At 46.0% G+C, this 17,815-nt stretch overlaps 1 protein-coding gene across 1 annotated transcript in view; it reads left to right on the top strand.

Moving 5' to 3' along the window:
- Positions 1 to 17,815, top strand: part of DNAH5 (dynein axonemal heavy chain 5) — a 335,447-nt gene that overhangs the window by 287,015 nt on the left and 30,617 nt on the right. The window contains exons 71-76 of the mRNA XM_078785114.1: positions 8,345 to 8,535; positions 10,239 to 10,360; positions 10,488 to 10,637; positions 10,792 to 11,037; positions 13,815 to 14,037; positions 14,147 to 14,352. Coding sequence (XP_078641240.1) covers positions 8,345 to 8,535; positions 10,239 to 10,360; positions 10,488 to 10,637; positions 10,792 to 11,037; positions 13,815 to 14,037; positions 14,147 to 14,352 — 1,138 coding nt within the window. The remainder of the gene's footprint in view (positions 1 to 8,344; positions 8,536 to 10,238; positions 10,361 to 10,487; positions 10,638 to 10,791; positions 11,038 to 13,814; positions 14,038 to 14,146; positions 14,353 to 17,815) is intronic.

Below are 17,815 nucleotides of genomic sequence, written 5' to 3'. Positions count from 1 at the left end.
AATTTTTTAGTGATTCTTCACCATTGGGAGATCGGGCCAAAAACTATACATTGCAGGATATCTCATAAAGTTGTGGACGGATTTGTACGAAACATGTTGGACAGGTTGTGTGTCTGACAAGGACGATTCGATTCGATTTTGGTGAAGATCTAAATATGGATTCGGATATGAGAATTATTTTAACTTTTTAAGTGATTCTTCACCATTACGAGATCAGGCCAAAAACGATACATAGCAGGATATCTCAAAAACTTATGGATGGATTTGGACGAAACTTAGTGGACCGGTTGTGTGTGTCTCAAGGAAGAATCGTTTCAATTTTGGTGAAAATCCGGATCCGGATCCAGCTAGTCGAATTTTTTAAGTTATTCATTCATTCATTGAGTGATATGGCCAACGAGGCGGAGGTATGCTCTCCACTGAGTGCCGTTCTAGAGCATTTAATGCTTTTAAAGCATTTTTATGATTATTTTCAAACTTAAGCACAGGAACATTATCAGGTGTGCTTAATCAGAACATCTTTACTCTGAGGGCTTTTTTCAGGATTGTCACTGAAACTGGACACGTTGTTGTATGAGTTTGCTTTTAACATATCAAGATGCTCGATTATTTATTCAATTCATTTTAAACGTACCATTTTATGTGGTTGAGAGAAAAAAAGCAATGTATATCACTGCAAAGTTATTGTGATTTAAGGCATGATGAATCTTACTATAATTCACCAAATGTCAGTCTGTCCATTCGAAGGTACCGCAAAAACGGCGAAACCGATCGCAACGATATTTTGGGTGGGTATTCCTGGGACCCATGGGAGTAAAATCTATATATATAAAGCACAGTTTGTGTGTGTGTGTTTGTAATGTTACCGGTAGACTCCTAAATGGAGAGGCGCACGTACTTGATATTTGGCACAGACATGGCCATTGAGCCTGGGAAGAACATGGCCGACCTAAAAATTTATTTCTGAATATTTTTTTTTCCATATTTTTACCTCAGCGCATTTCAGCGAGGAATATTATGCACCGAATCTGACCGGTGGCAGAGCAGCGCGCTGATTCGCTCAGAGCGATCACGTGATGTTCCTTGCCGCCATTAACTCAGTTACACGTTCGCACGTATTTCAAAGCGAAAAGCGATTGCATTTTTTCACATTTCAGCGAGGAACATTGCCATTCACACCACATAAGTTTTTTTTTCTTTCATCTTTAGATCCATATTTTTTATCAGCGAATCTGAATCGGTGGCAGAGCAGCGCGCTGATTCGCTCATTCGCGCTCATTGATAACGATCACGTGATGACGTGATCACGAATGATGTTCGTGACGCGATCACGTGATGTTCCTTGCCGCCAGCAAGTAGCATAGATTTTATTTTAGCATGATTAGCATTTAGCATGATTTAGCATGATTTAGCATAGATAGTAGCATGTTTCACATAGATTTTTTTTCAGCGAGGAATATTATACACGGATTCTGACCGGTGGCAGAGCAGCGCGCTGATTCGCTCAGAGCGATCACGTGATGTTCCGAATAAGCACAATCAATTGAGTGTGCCGCATGAGTCTGCGATAAGTGTTTAAAGTAAAGTAAAAAAAAAATTTAAAAAAATGTTAACGTGCCATTGTTAGCCTATTCATGTATAGTTTGTGTTGTATTTAGCTGTGGCTGAGCTAGATGTAGCTGAACTTCAGAGTCGTTGACTCTGGTATCGTTTGACCTCTTAATCACCTTGCTCCATTGGGACAAATCCAAGTAATAAGCGCATTGGCAGGTAAATCCACCGGAGCGAGGTGAAACACCTCTCAGGTTGAAATAATGTGAGTTATTCCATCCCCGCCGCCAGTTGGCTTCACTTTTCACGGAGTATGAGCGTTCTATATATATTCAATTCAGTGCGCCCGACTCGCTCACGTACTTGATTTGTGGCATAGACATGGCCATTGGGCCTTCACGGTGTAATTTGTGCGAGGCTTTTGTCCGAGTGAGCTTGAGTCGAGAGGGCGAATGTACGGGTTGGGAATGTACGGGTCTCCCTTCCCCCACCCGGCAACGCCGGTACTGGAGGGTGTCACAGGATCGGTGAGTCTCCAAAATCCGCTTCGTGCTGTTGCGAAGATTCAGGACGATGTCACGATTGTTGTGCTGCTCTCCGACCATGAGAACTGCAACGTCATTGTTGACTGGCCCTCCCCTTCCCTCACCCTCCCCCCTCCGTCCTCCCCTCCCCCTCCCTTTTTCCCCTCCCCCTCCCTTTTCCCCCTCCCTTTTCCCCCTCCCCCTCCCTTTTCCCCCTCCCTTTTCCCCCTCCCCCTTCCCCTCCCCCTTCCCCTCCCCCTCCCCCTTCCCCTCCCCCTTCCCCTCCCCCTTCCCCTCCCCCTTCCCCTACCCCTTCCCCCCTTCCCCCTCCCCCTTCCCCCTCCCCCTCCCCCCTCCCCCTCCCTCCTCCCTCCCCTCCCTCCCCTCCCCCCCTCCACGCTCCCACTCCCCCTCCCCCACCCCTTCCCACTCCCCCTCCCCCTCCCCCCCTCCTCCTCCCCCCTCCCCCTCCCCCCTCCTCCTCCCCCACCCCTCCCCCTCCCTCCTCCCCCGTCCCCCCTCCCACTCCCCCCTCCCCTCTTCCCCTCCCCCTCCCCCCTCCCCCCTTTTCCAATTTTCCAGTTTTTCCAAACACAATGGAATAATATTTACCGATATGAACAGTGATGTGGCTTTTGTTGAAATTCTCCAAATGCTATTTAGATTTTGATGAGAATTATGAACCTGCAGCGAATCCGGAAGTGGACAGATAACGGCAATGCGCGGGTTTGATAATATCCAAATACAACCGTCATTCAAATATTTTTTTATTATTTTTATTTTTTTTGTATACAAGATCGAGGCTCGTGAAAGAGCTAACATTAATCACACAAAAAGTCAAACCGACACACAAAACACAAAAAACAAGGGGAGCGGCAGACAAGATGGGGAAAGAGAGGGAAGGACACAAGCACAACATTGAGAGCAGGGACATCGGGAGGACTTGGGGGGAGGTGGGAGAGGTATAAAACATATGAACACTGCAAGGACTCTGGGGTGAATTACCGGAGGTAGAAAAGATCAAGGTTTTGGATGGGGGAAGATAAGAGATGGTGGTGAACAGCTGTTTTAAAGACCTGGAGGGAGGAGTGGGATTGAAGGGAGTGGGGGAGTTTGTTCCAGAGGTGGGAGAAAAGGGGAATGAAAGAGTGAAGGTGATCAGAGAGCCTAGATTTTCGCAGTTTAACCATAAGAGGGTTGCAGGCAGATCTTGTGCGACCTGAAGGAATATTGGGGGGACAGAGCACAGAGAGAGCTGGGGGAGCAAGGCCGGAGAGGAGTCGGTAGAAGACAAAAAGACCACCAACCTGCCTGCAGTGAGTGAGTGAAAGGCCCTCGGAGTTGACTTCATCGCAGGAGATTCCAATGATTCTGAAAGCTTTGGCCTCAACAGCGTGAAGCCGAGCTAGGTATGAGGCAGGAGCACCAGCCCAGAGGGGGAACAGTATTCCATTGAGCTGCGGATGAAAGCCTTGTATGTGGTGAGGAGCTCAGGTGTGCCAAGGAAGGACTTCACACGACGGAGGATGCTCAGTCGGCGACTGGCTTTGGAGGCCAGCTTGGAAATGTGGTTTTCCCAAGAAAGATCATAGCAGATAGTGAGACCCAAAAGCTTGAGCGACAGAACTTCTTGGAGAGGATTATTGAGAAAGTAGATGGGAGGGTTTTCCAGTCGGTCCTTTCGGAGAGACATTGTAAGAGTGTGAGATTTGTCAGGATTGAAAGACATGTTCCACTTGTTTTACCAGTCTGTGATTTTGTCCAGGTCTGCAGAGAGAGTGAGGAGGCTGCAGACTACCGATCTGAGGGATGAGGAATGGAGCGGCAGATAGTGCAGTCATCAGCAAAGAGATAGAGAGGATTTTCCAGAGAGTCAGAGAGACCATTGATGAAGACCAGAAATAGCACAGGGCCCAGAACACTACCTTGGGGAACTCCAGGCAGAACAGGAAGGGGAGATGAGAGAAATCCATTCAGGGCCACACGTTGCCTACGACCAGAGAGGAGGTCCGCAAGCATGAGTGGAGATTTCCATGAATACCATAAGAGGAGAGTTTGGTGAGCAGAGCTGGGTGCCAGACCGTATCGAAGGCACGTGATATGTCAAGTGAGACAGCTCTGATTTCTTGTTTGGCATTGAGGACCTCCATCCATTGTTGAGACAGCAGAAGCAACATGTCCAGAGTAGAATGACCTGGTCTGAATCCAAATTGATGATCAGAGATCAAGCCATTGGAGAAGAGGAAGGATTTGATATCCGAAGCAATGATGGAATCCATGACTTTGCTGATAAATTGGAAGCAGGCTGATTGGTCTGTTGTTGCAAGGATCTGTTTATGCACCTTTTTTGTGTAAAGCGGTAATGTTTGCTGATTTCCAAGATGCTGGCAGATGACCTTGAGCAAAAGAGAGGGTGAAAAGAACAGAGAGAGGGTGAGATAGAGCAGCACAGCAGGATTTTAGGACCCGTGGGCTGATGTCATCTGGTCCAGTTGCAGAATCAGAGTCGAGGTTTGATAAAAACTTCTCCACCTTGTCAGGAGAGAAGGACACAGAGTCCAGGAGCAGTTGGGTTCGACTGGGAAAGGTAGGAACAGAGAGAGATGGGTTTGGGACACAAGATTTTGAGGCAAACACAGAGTTGAGGCATTCGGCTTTGTCACATGCGGTGTCAACTGTGTAGCCATTTGAGGTAAGGGAGGGGATGGAGGGGTAACAAACACCAGAAACGGATTTGACCAGACGCCACCAGGATTTGGAGGAAGGAGACAGGTTTGAGAGTTCAATCTTGAGTGTGGAGAGATAGTGCCTCCTGGCACTCCTGAGGGTAGACACATACTTGTTTCGAGCTTCGTGGAAGGAACTGAGATTGCCTTCAGTTGGATTTGCCTTCCAAGAGGCAAAGGCAAGTTGTTTCAGGGCAACTGCCTCACCACAAGATTCAGTGTACCATAGACGGGAGGAAGGGTAAGACAACTGAAGACGAGATGGGATAAATCTGTGCATGAGAGAGAGCAGTTTGCTTTGGAAGAATTCCCTGGAAGAATTGATGTCAGAGGCAGTAGAGATGGGAGACCAGTCCAGACAATTGATGGCTGCTTGCAGACCGTGCCAGTCAGCCTGAGTGAAATGCCAGACTCGTCGGTGCTGAGGAGGCTCTCTGAGAATGGCCAGAGAGATGTCCACTTTAACAAGCACATGATCAGAAGAACCGATTGGAGCAGAAGAAGAGAAGCAGACATTTGCAGGGAAGTTAGTCACAACCAAGTCCAGAAGAGAAGATACTCCATTGACTGAGATCCGGGTCGGGGAATTGACAGATTGTGTCAGTCCCAATGAGTTGCAGAAGTCCTTTGCTGAGGTGCCATGGCTGGTGAGAGATGAACCCACACCCAGCCAGCTGGCATGATGACAGTTGAAGTCGCCACATATGAGGAAGAGAGAGTTTGGATGAGTTGATAGAAGTTGGTCCATGTTGTCCGACAGCGAAATGTAAATGGAGTCATCACTGTTTGGAGGACGGTGCAGAACACATATGAACAAAAGGTGGGAGCGCAGAGGAAGCCGTAGCCAGAGGTACTCCTGGGGGTGGGGTGGAGAGAGGGCAGTGCAGGGAGAGTGAGGAAGAGAGTTTTTGATAAAGATAGCCACCCCACCACCAGGACGAGGCTCAGGTCTATCGTACTGGAGGAGGGAGTAACCGGGAAGAGATTTTAAGGAATCAGAGACATCTTGAAGGAGGAAAGTTTCTGTTGAGCAGATCAAGTCTGGATTGTCAGAAGCAACCTGAATGGAGAGATCAATCAGGTTTGAGCGAAGGCCCCGGATGTTTGAGGTCCATACCGTTAATGAGGAGAGGGTGCAGGACAGGGGAGGGGAGGGTAGGGTTAGATGAAGGGTGAGAGGGGGAGGTAGGAAGAGCAGTTGATAGTGTGTCAGAGATTACAGAAGAGTTACAAGAAAGGGAAGGATGAGGAGGACGAAAGGTTTGATGGTGATGGGATGAGGCACAGTGAGGGGTTGTTTGAGGGGGGGCAGAGGGAAGTAGAAGGTTGGGGGAGGTGGAGGTATGACATAGAAGGGAGACGAAGTGCGGAGGAGGCAGCTTTGAGAAGGAGGTGGGAGGAGGGAGAATTTGGGAGGGATGGTTGGGGGGGAGATTTGAAGGGGAGGGGTTGGGGGAGAGTTTTGAATGGGAGGGGCAAGGGGGGAGTTTAGGAGGGGAAGGGCAAGGGGGGAGTTTAGGAGGGGAGGGGCAAGGGGGGAGTTTAGGAGGGGAGGGGCAAGGGGGAGATTTGGAGGGGAGGGGCAAGGGGGGACATTTGGAGGGGAGGAGCAAGGGGGGAGTTTAGGAGGGGAGGGGCAAGGGGGGAGTTTCGGAGGGGAGGGGCAAGTGGGGAGATTCGGAGGGGAGGGGCAAGGGGGGAGTTTAGAAAGTGGATGATTAATGAAAGATGAACATATATAACAAATTGGGTTTGTTGTGATTTTCAAGTTAGCGATTTGTTTAAGAACGATAGAGGAGGGGTGGAATGAATGAGAATTTAGAGCATGGAGTGATTTGGAATCATAAGAGATTGAATATTTTTCTGAAATGGAATGAGTTGAAGAGGAAATTGAAAGGAGCCTTTTAAATAAGAAGAAAAACAGCGTGTTGTAATAACCACTGAATAAAACACTGAAGGGGAAAGTTTAAACATATTTAAACAGAACTGTGAATAACAATCTTATATTCACAAAAATACCAATGGGGAGAGGAAGCCTAGAGGGACTGCCACGAGTCACTTGAACAGGGCAAAAGGTGGAAGGCAAGGGGAAAATGGGGGCAGGGCGAGACAGCGCATGTGGGCAGAGGCAAAAGCACACGAGGAGAAAGGGAAATAAAAGTTGTTTTTTTTTGTTGTTTTTTTTTTGGGGGGGGGGGGGGGGTGTGGGGGTTACAACGTTAGACAAATAGTAGATGTTCGGTGAAAGTTTGGGGGAGAAGGGAAAATCAAAAAACCTAGCAAAACCAGCGAGGGAAGAAACAAACTTCGACGGGGGAAGCCTGAGGCTGCAAGGCCTCGCACGCCGCGCGGCAAACAAACGATTAATTTATTAAAGATAAACACCGAGAAACATCCAAGGGACTCACTATAAGTTCACACGCCGAAAGATAAAATACAGTTACGACAAAATACAATTGTGAACAGACTTAACTTTGAAAACGTGAGGGGAAGGGCAAATGGCCGAAAGATGTCGGCCATTGCTGAGCTCGATAGCTCAGCAATCGTAATGTTAAATCGTTAAATGTTAATTGTGTTAATCGTTTTGTTAAAGTATCAATTGATGATTGGAATTGAGTGAATACAATTACGATTTTGAATTCGTAATAGCGTTCACCCAACCATACGGAACTTCACATCAGGATTTAAATATTTGTTTATTTCACGAATGCTGTTAAAAGTTTATTTTTTATATTAATGTTATTTCATTTGTGATTGGAGTTATGCTGTTTGGAATGAAAAAAGAGATATCGAGTTCAAGTGAATGACGAAATGCCGTGACGGTTTCTACTTCCTGAACGTGAAATTCGCGGATCGCCATATGCAGATTTGCCATTGACTGGGAATGGAACACACGTACCCGTTTGTTTGCGAACGGGTACGTTTTTCATGGAAGTCCTTCACGAACTTGCTGTCCATGTCTGACGTGCGACTGAAGGTGCTACAGGAATGTGGAATTTATTTGTTTCATGCTTTAGCATTCACCGTTTCTGCATTGTCCGTTTGCTTCTGGCCTCCCCACCCGTGCGAAGCACGGGTACCTCACTATTGGCCTAAAACCTATCATCTCGAATGTGCCGCTCCCATCATATCTCGATAGCTCAGCAGATTAGAGCTCAGTTTGACTTGGATGGGTGATCTCTTGGGAAGTCTTGTTGGTTGTAGAGTGTGGTTGAACAGGATAGTTAACTCTGTAGTGTGCTCAACTGTATGGTCATGGATTTGTTCCCCTGTGAAGTTATAATCCCACTAAAAGTGTCATCCTGTTAGCAGACGCTGCACCTGTCAGCAAGGTGTCCTTTGCGTGAGGATGTAAAACTGGATGTCTGCATTTAGATATCTTATATTAAAGACCCTATGGAATATTCCGAAAGATGTAGGCCATTGTGTGCCGGCACCCTGTTTGAATTCCCTGCCAAGAGCTTAAATGACCGTTCGGTAAGTCATTTCAAATGGATATGGATGCCTGTAATCATGAATTGAATTGTTTCTGCTTCCACACAGTTCTCCCCAAAACCCCATAACGAGCAAGCGCATTATCAGCATTGTGAAGTTCATGACTCTGACAGTCTTCAAGTACGCAGTGCGAGGCCTGTATGAAGAGCATCGTTTTCTGTTTGCACTCCTGCTTGCACTAAAGATAGACTTGCAGAGAAAACACATCAAGCACCAAGAGTTTCTTCTTCTCATCAAAGGTTAGTTGTTTCTACTTCCTTTCGCGTCATTTCGCGTCATCGGAACATTATTTGATTTATAGATTTGCTTTCTGGTAAGGCAGGAGATGAAGCTCACAGAAGAATTGAAAGACATAAGCTAAGGAGCGGGGTCAATAGAATGAAAGGGGGCAGAGGGGAAGCAGGCAGACAATAATGGCTGGGTGTGCCACTGTCGGCAAAGAGGAGAATACCTGGAGGTAGAGAAAATAGGCACACGATTCACAGGTAGAGAAGCAAAGGCACGATTGTGATGTAGGGCAATACAGTATACCTACCTTAAGGTGCTTAAAAATCGATCGAAAATTTTTGTAGTTGAGAATCATACTAAAATATGCAATTTGGTGTCTGTCTGTCTGACGATTTTTGACCGTGATACATTCGGTCGTTACTTATCCAATCTCAACCAAACTTAAGAGGAGGACTAAGGATCACACAATGATCACACCTCCCCAAGGGGTGTTTCCTACTTGAACAAACGCCGTGTTAACATGTATAAATAGATAATCGTGCTGTTTTCGTGGGAGCAACGGGCCAACGGCCTCGACCAGAAGTAAAAATATTATTAACCACAAACGTATGATTAGCTTTTCATACAGTCGTCAATGCTGTTTAGCACTAAACTGAAAGAAATTTGGAGAAAACCGGACATCAGTCTTTGCTTATCACGTCGACGAACGTACTTGATCGAATATCTACTGTTGTCTATATACCCCACTCGGGTTAATAACACGAACCCATGCGGCCGCTTCAGTGGAGTTCTTCCAAGGAGTTTTTCGTGGTGTTTTCCAAATCCACAACAACGCTTATGATAATAGCATAATAGTAATAATATTACGAAACAATATCCCCACTCCCCAAGGAGTTTGTGACTTGCGTTATTGCCCTCGCTCCCCTCCCCCTACCCCCTGCATCCTTATGGAAGTAAATTTTACTATCGACAATCTAGAATGGTGAGGTACGGTCTGATCTTCAATGACCTGATGTAACATAAGTAACAGTAATAATAATTGACAATAATAATAAGGATAACACATGACCCCCTGCCACTCGCATAGTGAGCGAGTGTACTAGTCTATAAAACACATTTTTTGTATACATAGTCGAAGCTTGTGGAAGAGCTAAATGGGTTAAGATGAATTTTATATGATAAATGGACTAATTATTTTTTTAGCATTTTTATACGAAGTAGCTTGTATATGTATTCCATATAGAACTAGAACTGTACTCGGCAGAGCTCATACCTCCACCAGGTTGAACGGTTTACATTTTGTATCCCACTGATAGGCCGGATCTGCATCTGGACCTGATCCAGAATCGAATCGGCTTGTTATTATCACCTCACCAACTCATCCACTAAGTTTGTCATAACTCGTCCAGAACTTTTTGAAATATCATGCTATATATTGGTTTTAGCCCCATCTCTCCATTGTGAAGAATCACTTAAAATATATATAATTCTCGTATCGGGATTCAGATCTTCACTAATCGGGAAATCGAATCGATTATTCCTTTTCACACACCCAATGTGTCCACCAAGTTTTGTCCAAATTCGTCCATAACTTTTTGAGACATCGTGTTATACATTATATCGTTTTTATGCCTATCACTCAATGGTGAAGGCCCCATCAGTCAAATATCACTCAAACCTTCACTTGAGTGAAGTATAACAAATGTCATTTCAGGAGGAGCCTCACTCGATCTCAGAGCATGTCCCCCTAAACCAAGTAAGTGGATCTCAGACCTCACATGGCTCAATCTTGTCATGCTCTGCAAGCTGCCACACTTTTCCAAGATTACTGAACAGGTGAGTAAATGCTTCATTTTTTATCTTTCTTTAAACTCCCTACTCCTCCCCTCCCCTACCCGCACAACCCATCCACCCACCCACCCCCTCCAAAAATATGTTACTTAGCCTCGCTGGTTGTTACCAGGTTACCCGCAATGAAAAACAATGGAAAATCTGGTTTGAGAACGAAGTACCTGAGGAAGTAGCTCTTCCTGATGGCTATGAAGATGAACTGGACTGTTTCCGCCGTCTTATGCTCATCCGTGCTTGGTGCCCTGATCGTACAATTCCGCAGGTTCTGCTTTCATCACACAAAGCATTGTTTGTCTTTCAATATGTCCACATAACTTTCAACACCGAAATTAATTGCTTACCTTTTCTACTTTGAATTCTACTTTACCATGATTATTTTAATGCCTATTTGCCATCTTGTTTCCTGGAATCACTAGGCTCACCGTTATGTCTCAGAGGTTTTGGGGGAGACGTTCACCGAAGGAGTTCCTCTTGACCTCGAGGTGCTGTCCATCGAGGGAAGTCCACAAACGCCTCTTCTCTGCTTGCTGTCCACTGGTGCTGACCCGAGCGAGGCCGTGCTTAGTCTAGCGAAATGCCTAGGCAATGAAGCTTGTGCTGTCTCCATGGGGCAAGGCCAGGGAGTGCATGCGCAGAAGCTCCTGGAGAATGCAATGATGAATGTAAGTATAAAAGAGACTCGTATGAAGCTAACAGTGATCGGATATATGAGGCAAACACTTTAGAAGCTAAATATGATTGTTTATTATTGTACTATTAATACAAGGCCTTGTGGCGTCTTTGGCCTGGTGTTGGCTTAGTGGTTAGGGTGCCGACTTGGGATCCTAGGATCCTGGGTTTGAATCCCGGTCGATCACTGAATTAACGCCAGGGGGGTTGACTCAGCCTGTCATCCTTCTGAGGTCGGCAAATTGAGTACCAGTCCACTGTGTGTCGCAAGAGGCGACTAACGGTTGGCGGCATGAAAGGCATCCGGCCATAAAACATTGCTTCAAAAACGGGACCACGGTGCCCGAAAAAGGTCAACCCCCGCTCGGTGAGGGGAAATGGCCTCTAAAGGTGTTCTTCTTGTGGTGTCTACCATGTAATGTTTTTGGCACGAGCCTTTTTATGAACTGGTTTGCTAAGCCTGACGTTCGACTGAAGATGACAGGAATTTGTAATTTGTTCAGAATACTGATGATAACTAAACGGTGCACACATTGATGCCTCGTCCTGTCCGCGAAACACCAGGATTACAGTTTATAGCTGGGTCGAGATTCAAATCCAGGCTAGACAGCTCGGAGGGGAATGTAGCTAGAGCGTACCGCTAGAATGTAGAGGTACGCTCTAGCTAAAGAGCTCAAAGAGTGTACCTCTCCTCCATCCCACCGATTATACTTAACTGGATTTGCTGAACTGAGCCTGTTTAAATTTCATAAATGCCTTTTCAAAGTAAGTTTGGCATTGAATTAAAAAACAAAACTTAAAGGGAACCACCTCAGGATCATCCAGTTAGTCATTTAAGGACAAATTATATGACTAGTCTTGCGTGCAAAGAGCTATTTTGCAAGGTGGGGAGGGAAAACTGCTACTTTTGGAGTTGTTAAGGTCCCATTACAATGAACCTCCATTAAAAAAAAAAATCATCAGTCAATAGCAGATAAGTCATATATCTACACTTGTTGGTTTTCTGCTTTACTCCCTCAAAATTGGTCATTACTGAAATTGGTCAGGTTCAGGTATGGGACAAGATGGTTTGCTGAGGTAAAGTCACAGCTTTGCATCAGTGACAAGTTATTCATCCGATCACAGTGACAAGTTATTCATCTGCATTCATGACAGCACACTGATGGGATAACATTGGGCCAACGTCAGCACCACAGTTGGTGTAGTTGTTGGGATATGTGTAAAAGTAGTTGTTGTTTTCTTGCTTTCCTTTTCTTCAGTCCTTGAGTCACCAACGTTAAAAAAAATTAATATCTACAGATGTTGATAATGGGTGAATTTAGTTGTATTATGGCCTCAATCGGTAGACCAAAGGACCATGTAAATAGCAGATCCAGTTGGATACTTCAAATTAGTAAATAGCACCGATTGGCTCACGTCTCAATGATTGTCTTGAGTAATCTGATTCACTCTCCCGAAAAATGGGTCTCGTGCCACCAAAAAGTGGTCTATTGGTATTTTCTGCTTCATAGAGTGGTGGCAGCGTGTTTCTTCACATCTCCATAAGTCAAGTTCTGCTCCTTGGATTACGGTAATGGTGTTCACCTGTTGTTAATGCTGTGATAAATCATTGTAAAACACTGGTGTATCCATTACTGTAATTGTAAGTCACATACGTCTGTGTATATACGTCTTTGTTTTACTAATTACCTCTGCCACCTGAAGTGGGTGGAGGTTATGTTTTCACCCCTGCCTGGGTGTCTGTTTGTCTGTCTGTCGGTGAACAGGATATCTCAAGAAGTTGTCAACGGATTTGGACGAAATTTTGTGGAGAGGTTGGGTATGTGACGAGGACGAAATGATTCGATTTTGGTGAAGGTCCAGATCCAGATCTGAGAATTTTTTGTGATTCTTCACCTTTGAAAGGCCTGATGGAAAGACAGTGGAGCTCCAAAGACAGTGGAGCCCGATGAAGGCAAATAACGATATATATAGAAGGATGTCTCAAAAAGTTGTGGACAGATTTGGAAGAAACTTGGTGTGCAGGTTAGGCGTGTGACATGGAAGAGTTGATTCAATTCTGGCAAAGATCTGGATCCGGGTTCGAGAATTTTTTTGATTTCTTAAGTGATTCTTCACCGTTGAGTGTTGGGGCCAAAAACAATACATAGCATAATATTTCAAAACGTTGTGGACGGATTATGACAAAACTAGGTGGACGAGTTGGTTTGGTGACAAGACCAAGCTGATTAGGTTTTTTGTCCAGGTCCAAATCCAGATCTAGCCTATCATTGGGATACAAAACAAACTGTTCGGCCTAGCGTAGGTATGTGCTCTACCGAGTGCCTTTTTAGTTATATTTTAGTTTGCAAGTGGGGTAGATCACGGCCTAGTTCTAGTTCCCATTTGAGACCATGGAACGTAAGGCCCTCTTTGTCATTGGCAACTCACTCACTGCAGGAAAGTGTGTTGGTATTGCATTCTTTTTCCGGCACCATTCTGGACCTATTTCTCCCACCCTCTCAAGTATCCATCCAACACCTGCCATTCCAGGTCACATATATTCTCCCAGAACCCATTACTTTGTAACCCTCCCCAGGTCTAAGATTAATGATCACGTCAATTGTTTGTCCCCAACCCCCTCCCTTCCCCTTTTGGGGTAGATGGAACTGCTGTACTATGTAGAGTGCACACACGAGGTCTTAGATACTCCTCTATGAAGGTGGCCATGGAAAGGGTCGTGCAGCTACAAGATCAAGTGAAATTCCTCTTCTTGCATCTTTTCTTTCAGGGAGGATGGGCTTTGCTGCAGAATTGTCACCTCAGCCTTGACTTTTTGCCAGAGCTGCTGGAGGTTCTGGCTAAGCCCGTAGGTGGTGTGCACAAGGGATTCCGTCTGTGGATGACCACCGAGCCCCATCCGCAGTTTCCCATTGGATTGTTGCACACTGCCATTCGCTTTACTAACCAACCCCCGCAGGGTGTACGTGCCACCCTGCGCAGGACATATGCAGGTGGGATAAACAACAGGGATGAGTGCAACGCAGCAAAAGTAAATGCGCATTATTTATTGAAACCATGTGTGTGCAAGGGTTCGTTAGAATTACTTGTGAACTTGTGCAGGCATCAGTCAAAGCCAGCTGGAAGTTTGCACCTTGCCACAGTGGAGCCCGATGCTGTATGCCGTGGCCTTTCTACATTCTGTCGTGCAGCAGCGTCGCAAGTACGGCCCACTGGGTTGGAACGTACCATATGAGTTTAACCAAGCAGACTTTCGTGCTTCTGTGCAATTTCTTCAAAATCATCTGCATGACATGGACATGAAAAAGGTATTTGATGCATATACAGACTGTCTATAATAATAATAGCAGAAATGATGATAACATTATGTAATTGTAATAAAGTAGAATAATTATTGGACAATATCCTTCCCTCAATAATGTCTCCCCTCACCTGCCTTGGTCTTTTATATTTAAGCTTTGGGATTCCCCATCCCTGTTTTGTAACCACTGCAGCAATTTGAAATTTTCTGAGAATACACATCCGTACAACTGCCTTTGGCCTGGTAGGATAGCTTAGAGCTATGCAGACTCACCTCTAAACTGTCTACCCTGGGTTAGAATCTTTACCCAGCTATAAACTGCCATCCTGGTGTTACACATGCAGAGCGATGCGTCATTGGGTTCACCATCCATCAGATTTATGTTAAGCCTGAGGATGCAATTTCCAGCAACTGGTTGTCTGTGGACGGCAAAGGTCACACGTTGTCTTTCGCAAAGAGTAGGCAAGTTATTACCGGCATCATGGAACAAAATCCTAATTCCTGCCCTGACTGAGGACCGGAATGGCAATGGCAAACCACCCAGCGCAATCCTTGCCAAGAGACTGCTTCGGCAACACCAATACTCTGTACCGATACAATAATGAGGATGAGGATGAACACTAATGACTTTGCAGTCACACAATTTATTGTACAACCAATCTTTTATGATCACACCGGTTTTAATAACACTCAACCCAGACTTCCACAAATCAGGTCAATTTTCTCTTTCTTCACTTATGTTGGTCAGTTTTTCGACTGAACATTTTTTCTGTCAATGTCAAGATACGGTACTATCAATCACGGCATGCCAAATGAGGGCTTAATTCAAAAAGTCAATTAAAGATCTTCTAATTTTGCTTTACAAATGTTGAAGAAAAAAATTAATGCATTTGTGTGTATCTGTGTATGTATATATATATATATATATATATATATATATATATATATATATATATATATATATATATATATATATATATATTGTTGCGAATATGGAATTTGGCCTCCATATCCGCTTGTAAATATTCCCCTATTTCCCCAATACTCCCCAACTATCCCCAATCCCCCATTCCCTAGTCCCATTGTCTGTAAACAACAATCAGTAGAGCCGACCTTCCCCTTTTTCCCCCGTTAAATGTCGTGCCCAGGTCCACCGCATCTCACGTAGACAACTTTCGGACATCTTGCTAGTTATTCTTAGTCTATGTCAGTTAAGGACTCCTTTCCATTAATTCTGACTCTTCGTTGCACCAGAATGTGATTATATGGCACCAGTAGTGAGTTTAGGACCTTTCCCATACCTCCTTCCATCTTCTTCCCCAAACAACAACAACAACAACAACTACAGCTACAACAACAACTACAACCACGGCGCGCGGGGGGAGTGTGCGTCCTCCCACCAGCTCGGTTAGCCGCCATGACCATGCGCTCCACGGGGTTACCACGAAGGGGCTGGCTGTCAGCTCCTCGTCAAGGGCGGAGCCTGGTAAACCCCCCCGCACGCACCCAATGAGAAGCAACGTGCCGATTCCACGAGGCGGAGCTAACGAGCCGAGGGCGTGTCACTCCCCGCCGGATATACGAAGCGACTCACCGGATGTGAGGTCAGATGCGCCCCCAGCTTGAAGAAGAGCAAGTCACTACCTTGAGCGCTGTGAGACCTCCCGCATCTCTGGACCGGACCGAGTCGATTCTGTCCCTGAGCCCAGGTGCACCTGGAGCCATCGATCCTGCCTTTCCTAGCCATCAATCCCCGTGTGAGTCAGCCTTTTGTCCCGTTTATCTGTCGTCTGTTGGGGTTAATATAAGATTGTGTCTAAGTGCTTGTCTTTCTATGCTGTACCTCTCGTCCCTGTAATCTGACCTTCCGAACGAATATAATCTCCTCCGGAGGTCTTGAGAACCGTATCCATGGTGTCGTGTCATTTTTATCCCAGCCGTGTGTCTTTTCCTTCATTGACCTAGCGTAGCGCGATTAGTCAACGTTCGGGTATAATCGGGTAACTTGTGCAGACGTGGTCATACCAAACCGCTCGGTAAATAACATCTAAGCCACGTCTGTAACAATTGGTGTCGAGGAGTGGAATTCGGACCCGGGACTAAATTTATTAGGCCCAAATTTGTAGTAGAGTCGATTCGGAGCGCGTTTCCCGCGCGAAATTATAACGGCGAAATTTGAATTTGTTATACGGAAATAAAAACCCGAATTTTGAAAGTCGCGCTATGGCAGACCAAGACAGCTGGGGTCCGGTAGTGGAGAGTGAGGCAGGGTCGGTCCAGGACCAAATTGAGGGACATGAGGAGAGCGAAGCAGTGAGGGTAGCAGACGCACAAAATAGCGTCGTTGCGCCCGACGTTGCGGGCGCGCAAAATGGTGCCTCGCAAGAGCGCGCGGTAGCCGAGCCCGCTGTATCAACGGGCTTTAACATGCAGCCGATTGACATGCAGGCCCTCATTGCGCAGCTACAGGCAGCTGTACAGATGAGTATGGGGAGCCAAATTGAGCGATTGGGTGAGCGGTTGGGAAACCAAATTGTGGGAATGAGGGCTGATAGTGAGCGATTGGAGGGCCAAATGGGGGTAATGAGGGCCGAAGCGAGGGGTACTGGTGAGGGATTAGACAATAATTTTAGGGGATTAGACAATAATTTTAGGGGATTAGACAATAATTTTAAGGGATTAGACGAGAAATTTGGGAAATTAGACAATAGATTAGGGGAAATACAGGAGGGGTTAATGGGGGTAGAAAACAGAATGGCCGCTCAAGAGAATCAAATGGAAGGGATGCAAAAGGGGTTAGAGGGGGTAGAAAATAGAATGGCTGCCCAGGAGAATCAGATAGAGGGAGTGAAAAATGGGTTAGAGGGGTTAGAAAACAGTATGGAAGGCAAATTGAGGGACATGAGGGACCAAGCGGAAAGGGAAGTTAACCAAATGGGGCAGCAGATAGAGGGGGTCAGAATGGGGGTAGAAACCAAACTGGATGCTCACAGGGAGGAAATGGAGCAGATGAGGGTGGCATCTGGGCAGGAGATGCAAGTGATGGGAGAGGAGATCAGAAGAGGTGTGAGTGAGGAGGTCGGAGGAGTGCGCGAGGAGGTGAGGCACTGTAAGGAGCACATGGAGAAGGAGGTGAGAAAGGGGACTGTAAAGTTACAAGGGGGCATAGAGGACCTGACGCAGGAGGTGGAACAGCTGACGGAGGGCCAAAAAGGACTAACGGAGCAGGTTCAAAGGAACACTGCGGTATTAGGAGGGTTAAAGGCGACACAGAAAGAACTAAAAGATGACTTGATAGCGACGAAGAGGGAATGTCAGATGGTACGTGAGGGACTGACAACGAGGTTGGACGAGGTGATAGAGGTAATGGAGACGACGGACCGGCAGGTGAGGACGCACATGGAAACGGTCAAGGTAGCCTTAGAGGATGAGCTTGAGGAGACGTACCGGGGAATAAAAGAGGTGAAGCA

Source organism: Myxine glutinosa, chromosome 9, assembly GCF_964187855.1.
Source record: "Myxine glutinosa chromosome 9, kmMyxGlut1.1, whole genome shotgun sequence".
Lineage (NCBI taxonomy): Eukaryota > Metazoa > Chordata > Myxini > Myxiniformes > Myxinidae > Myxine > Myxine glutinosa.
Note: the sequence above shows the minus strand (reverse complement) of the source record. Positions and strands in the feature narration are given on the sequence as shown.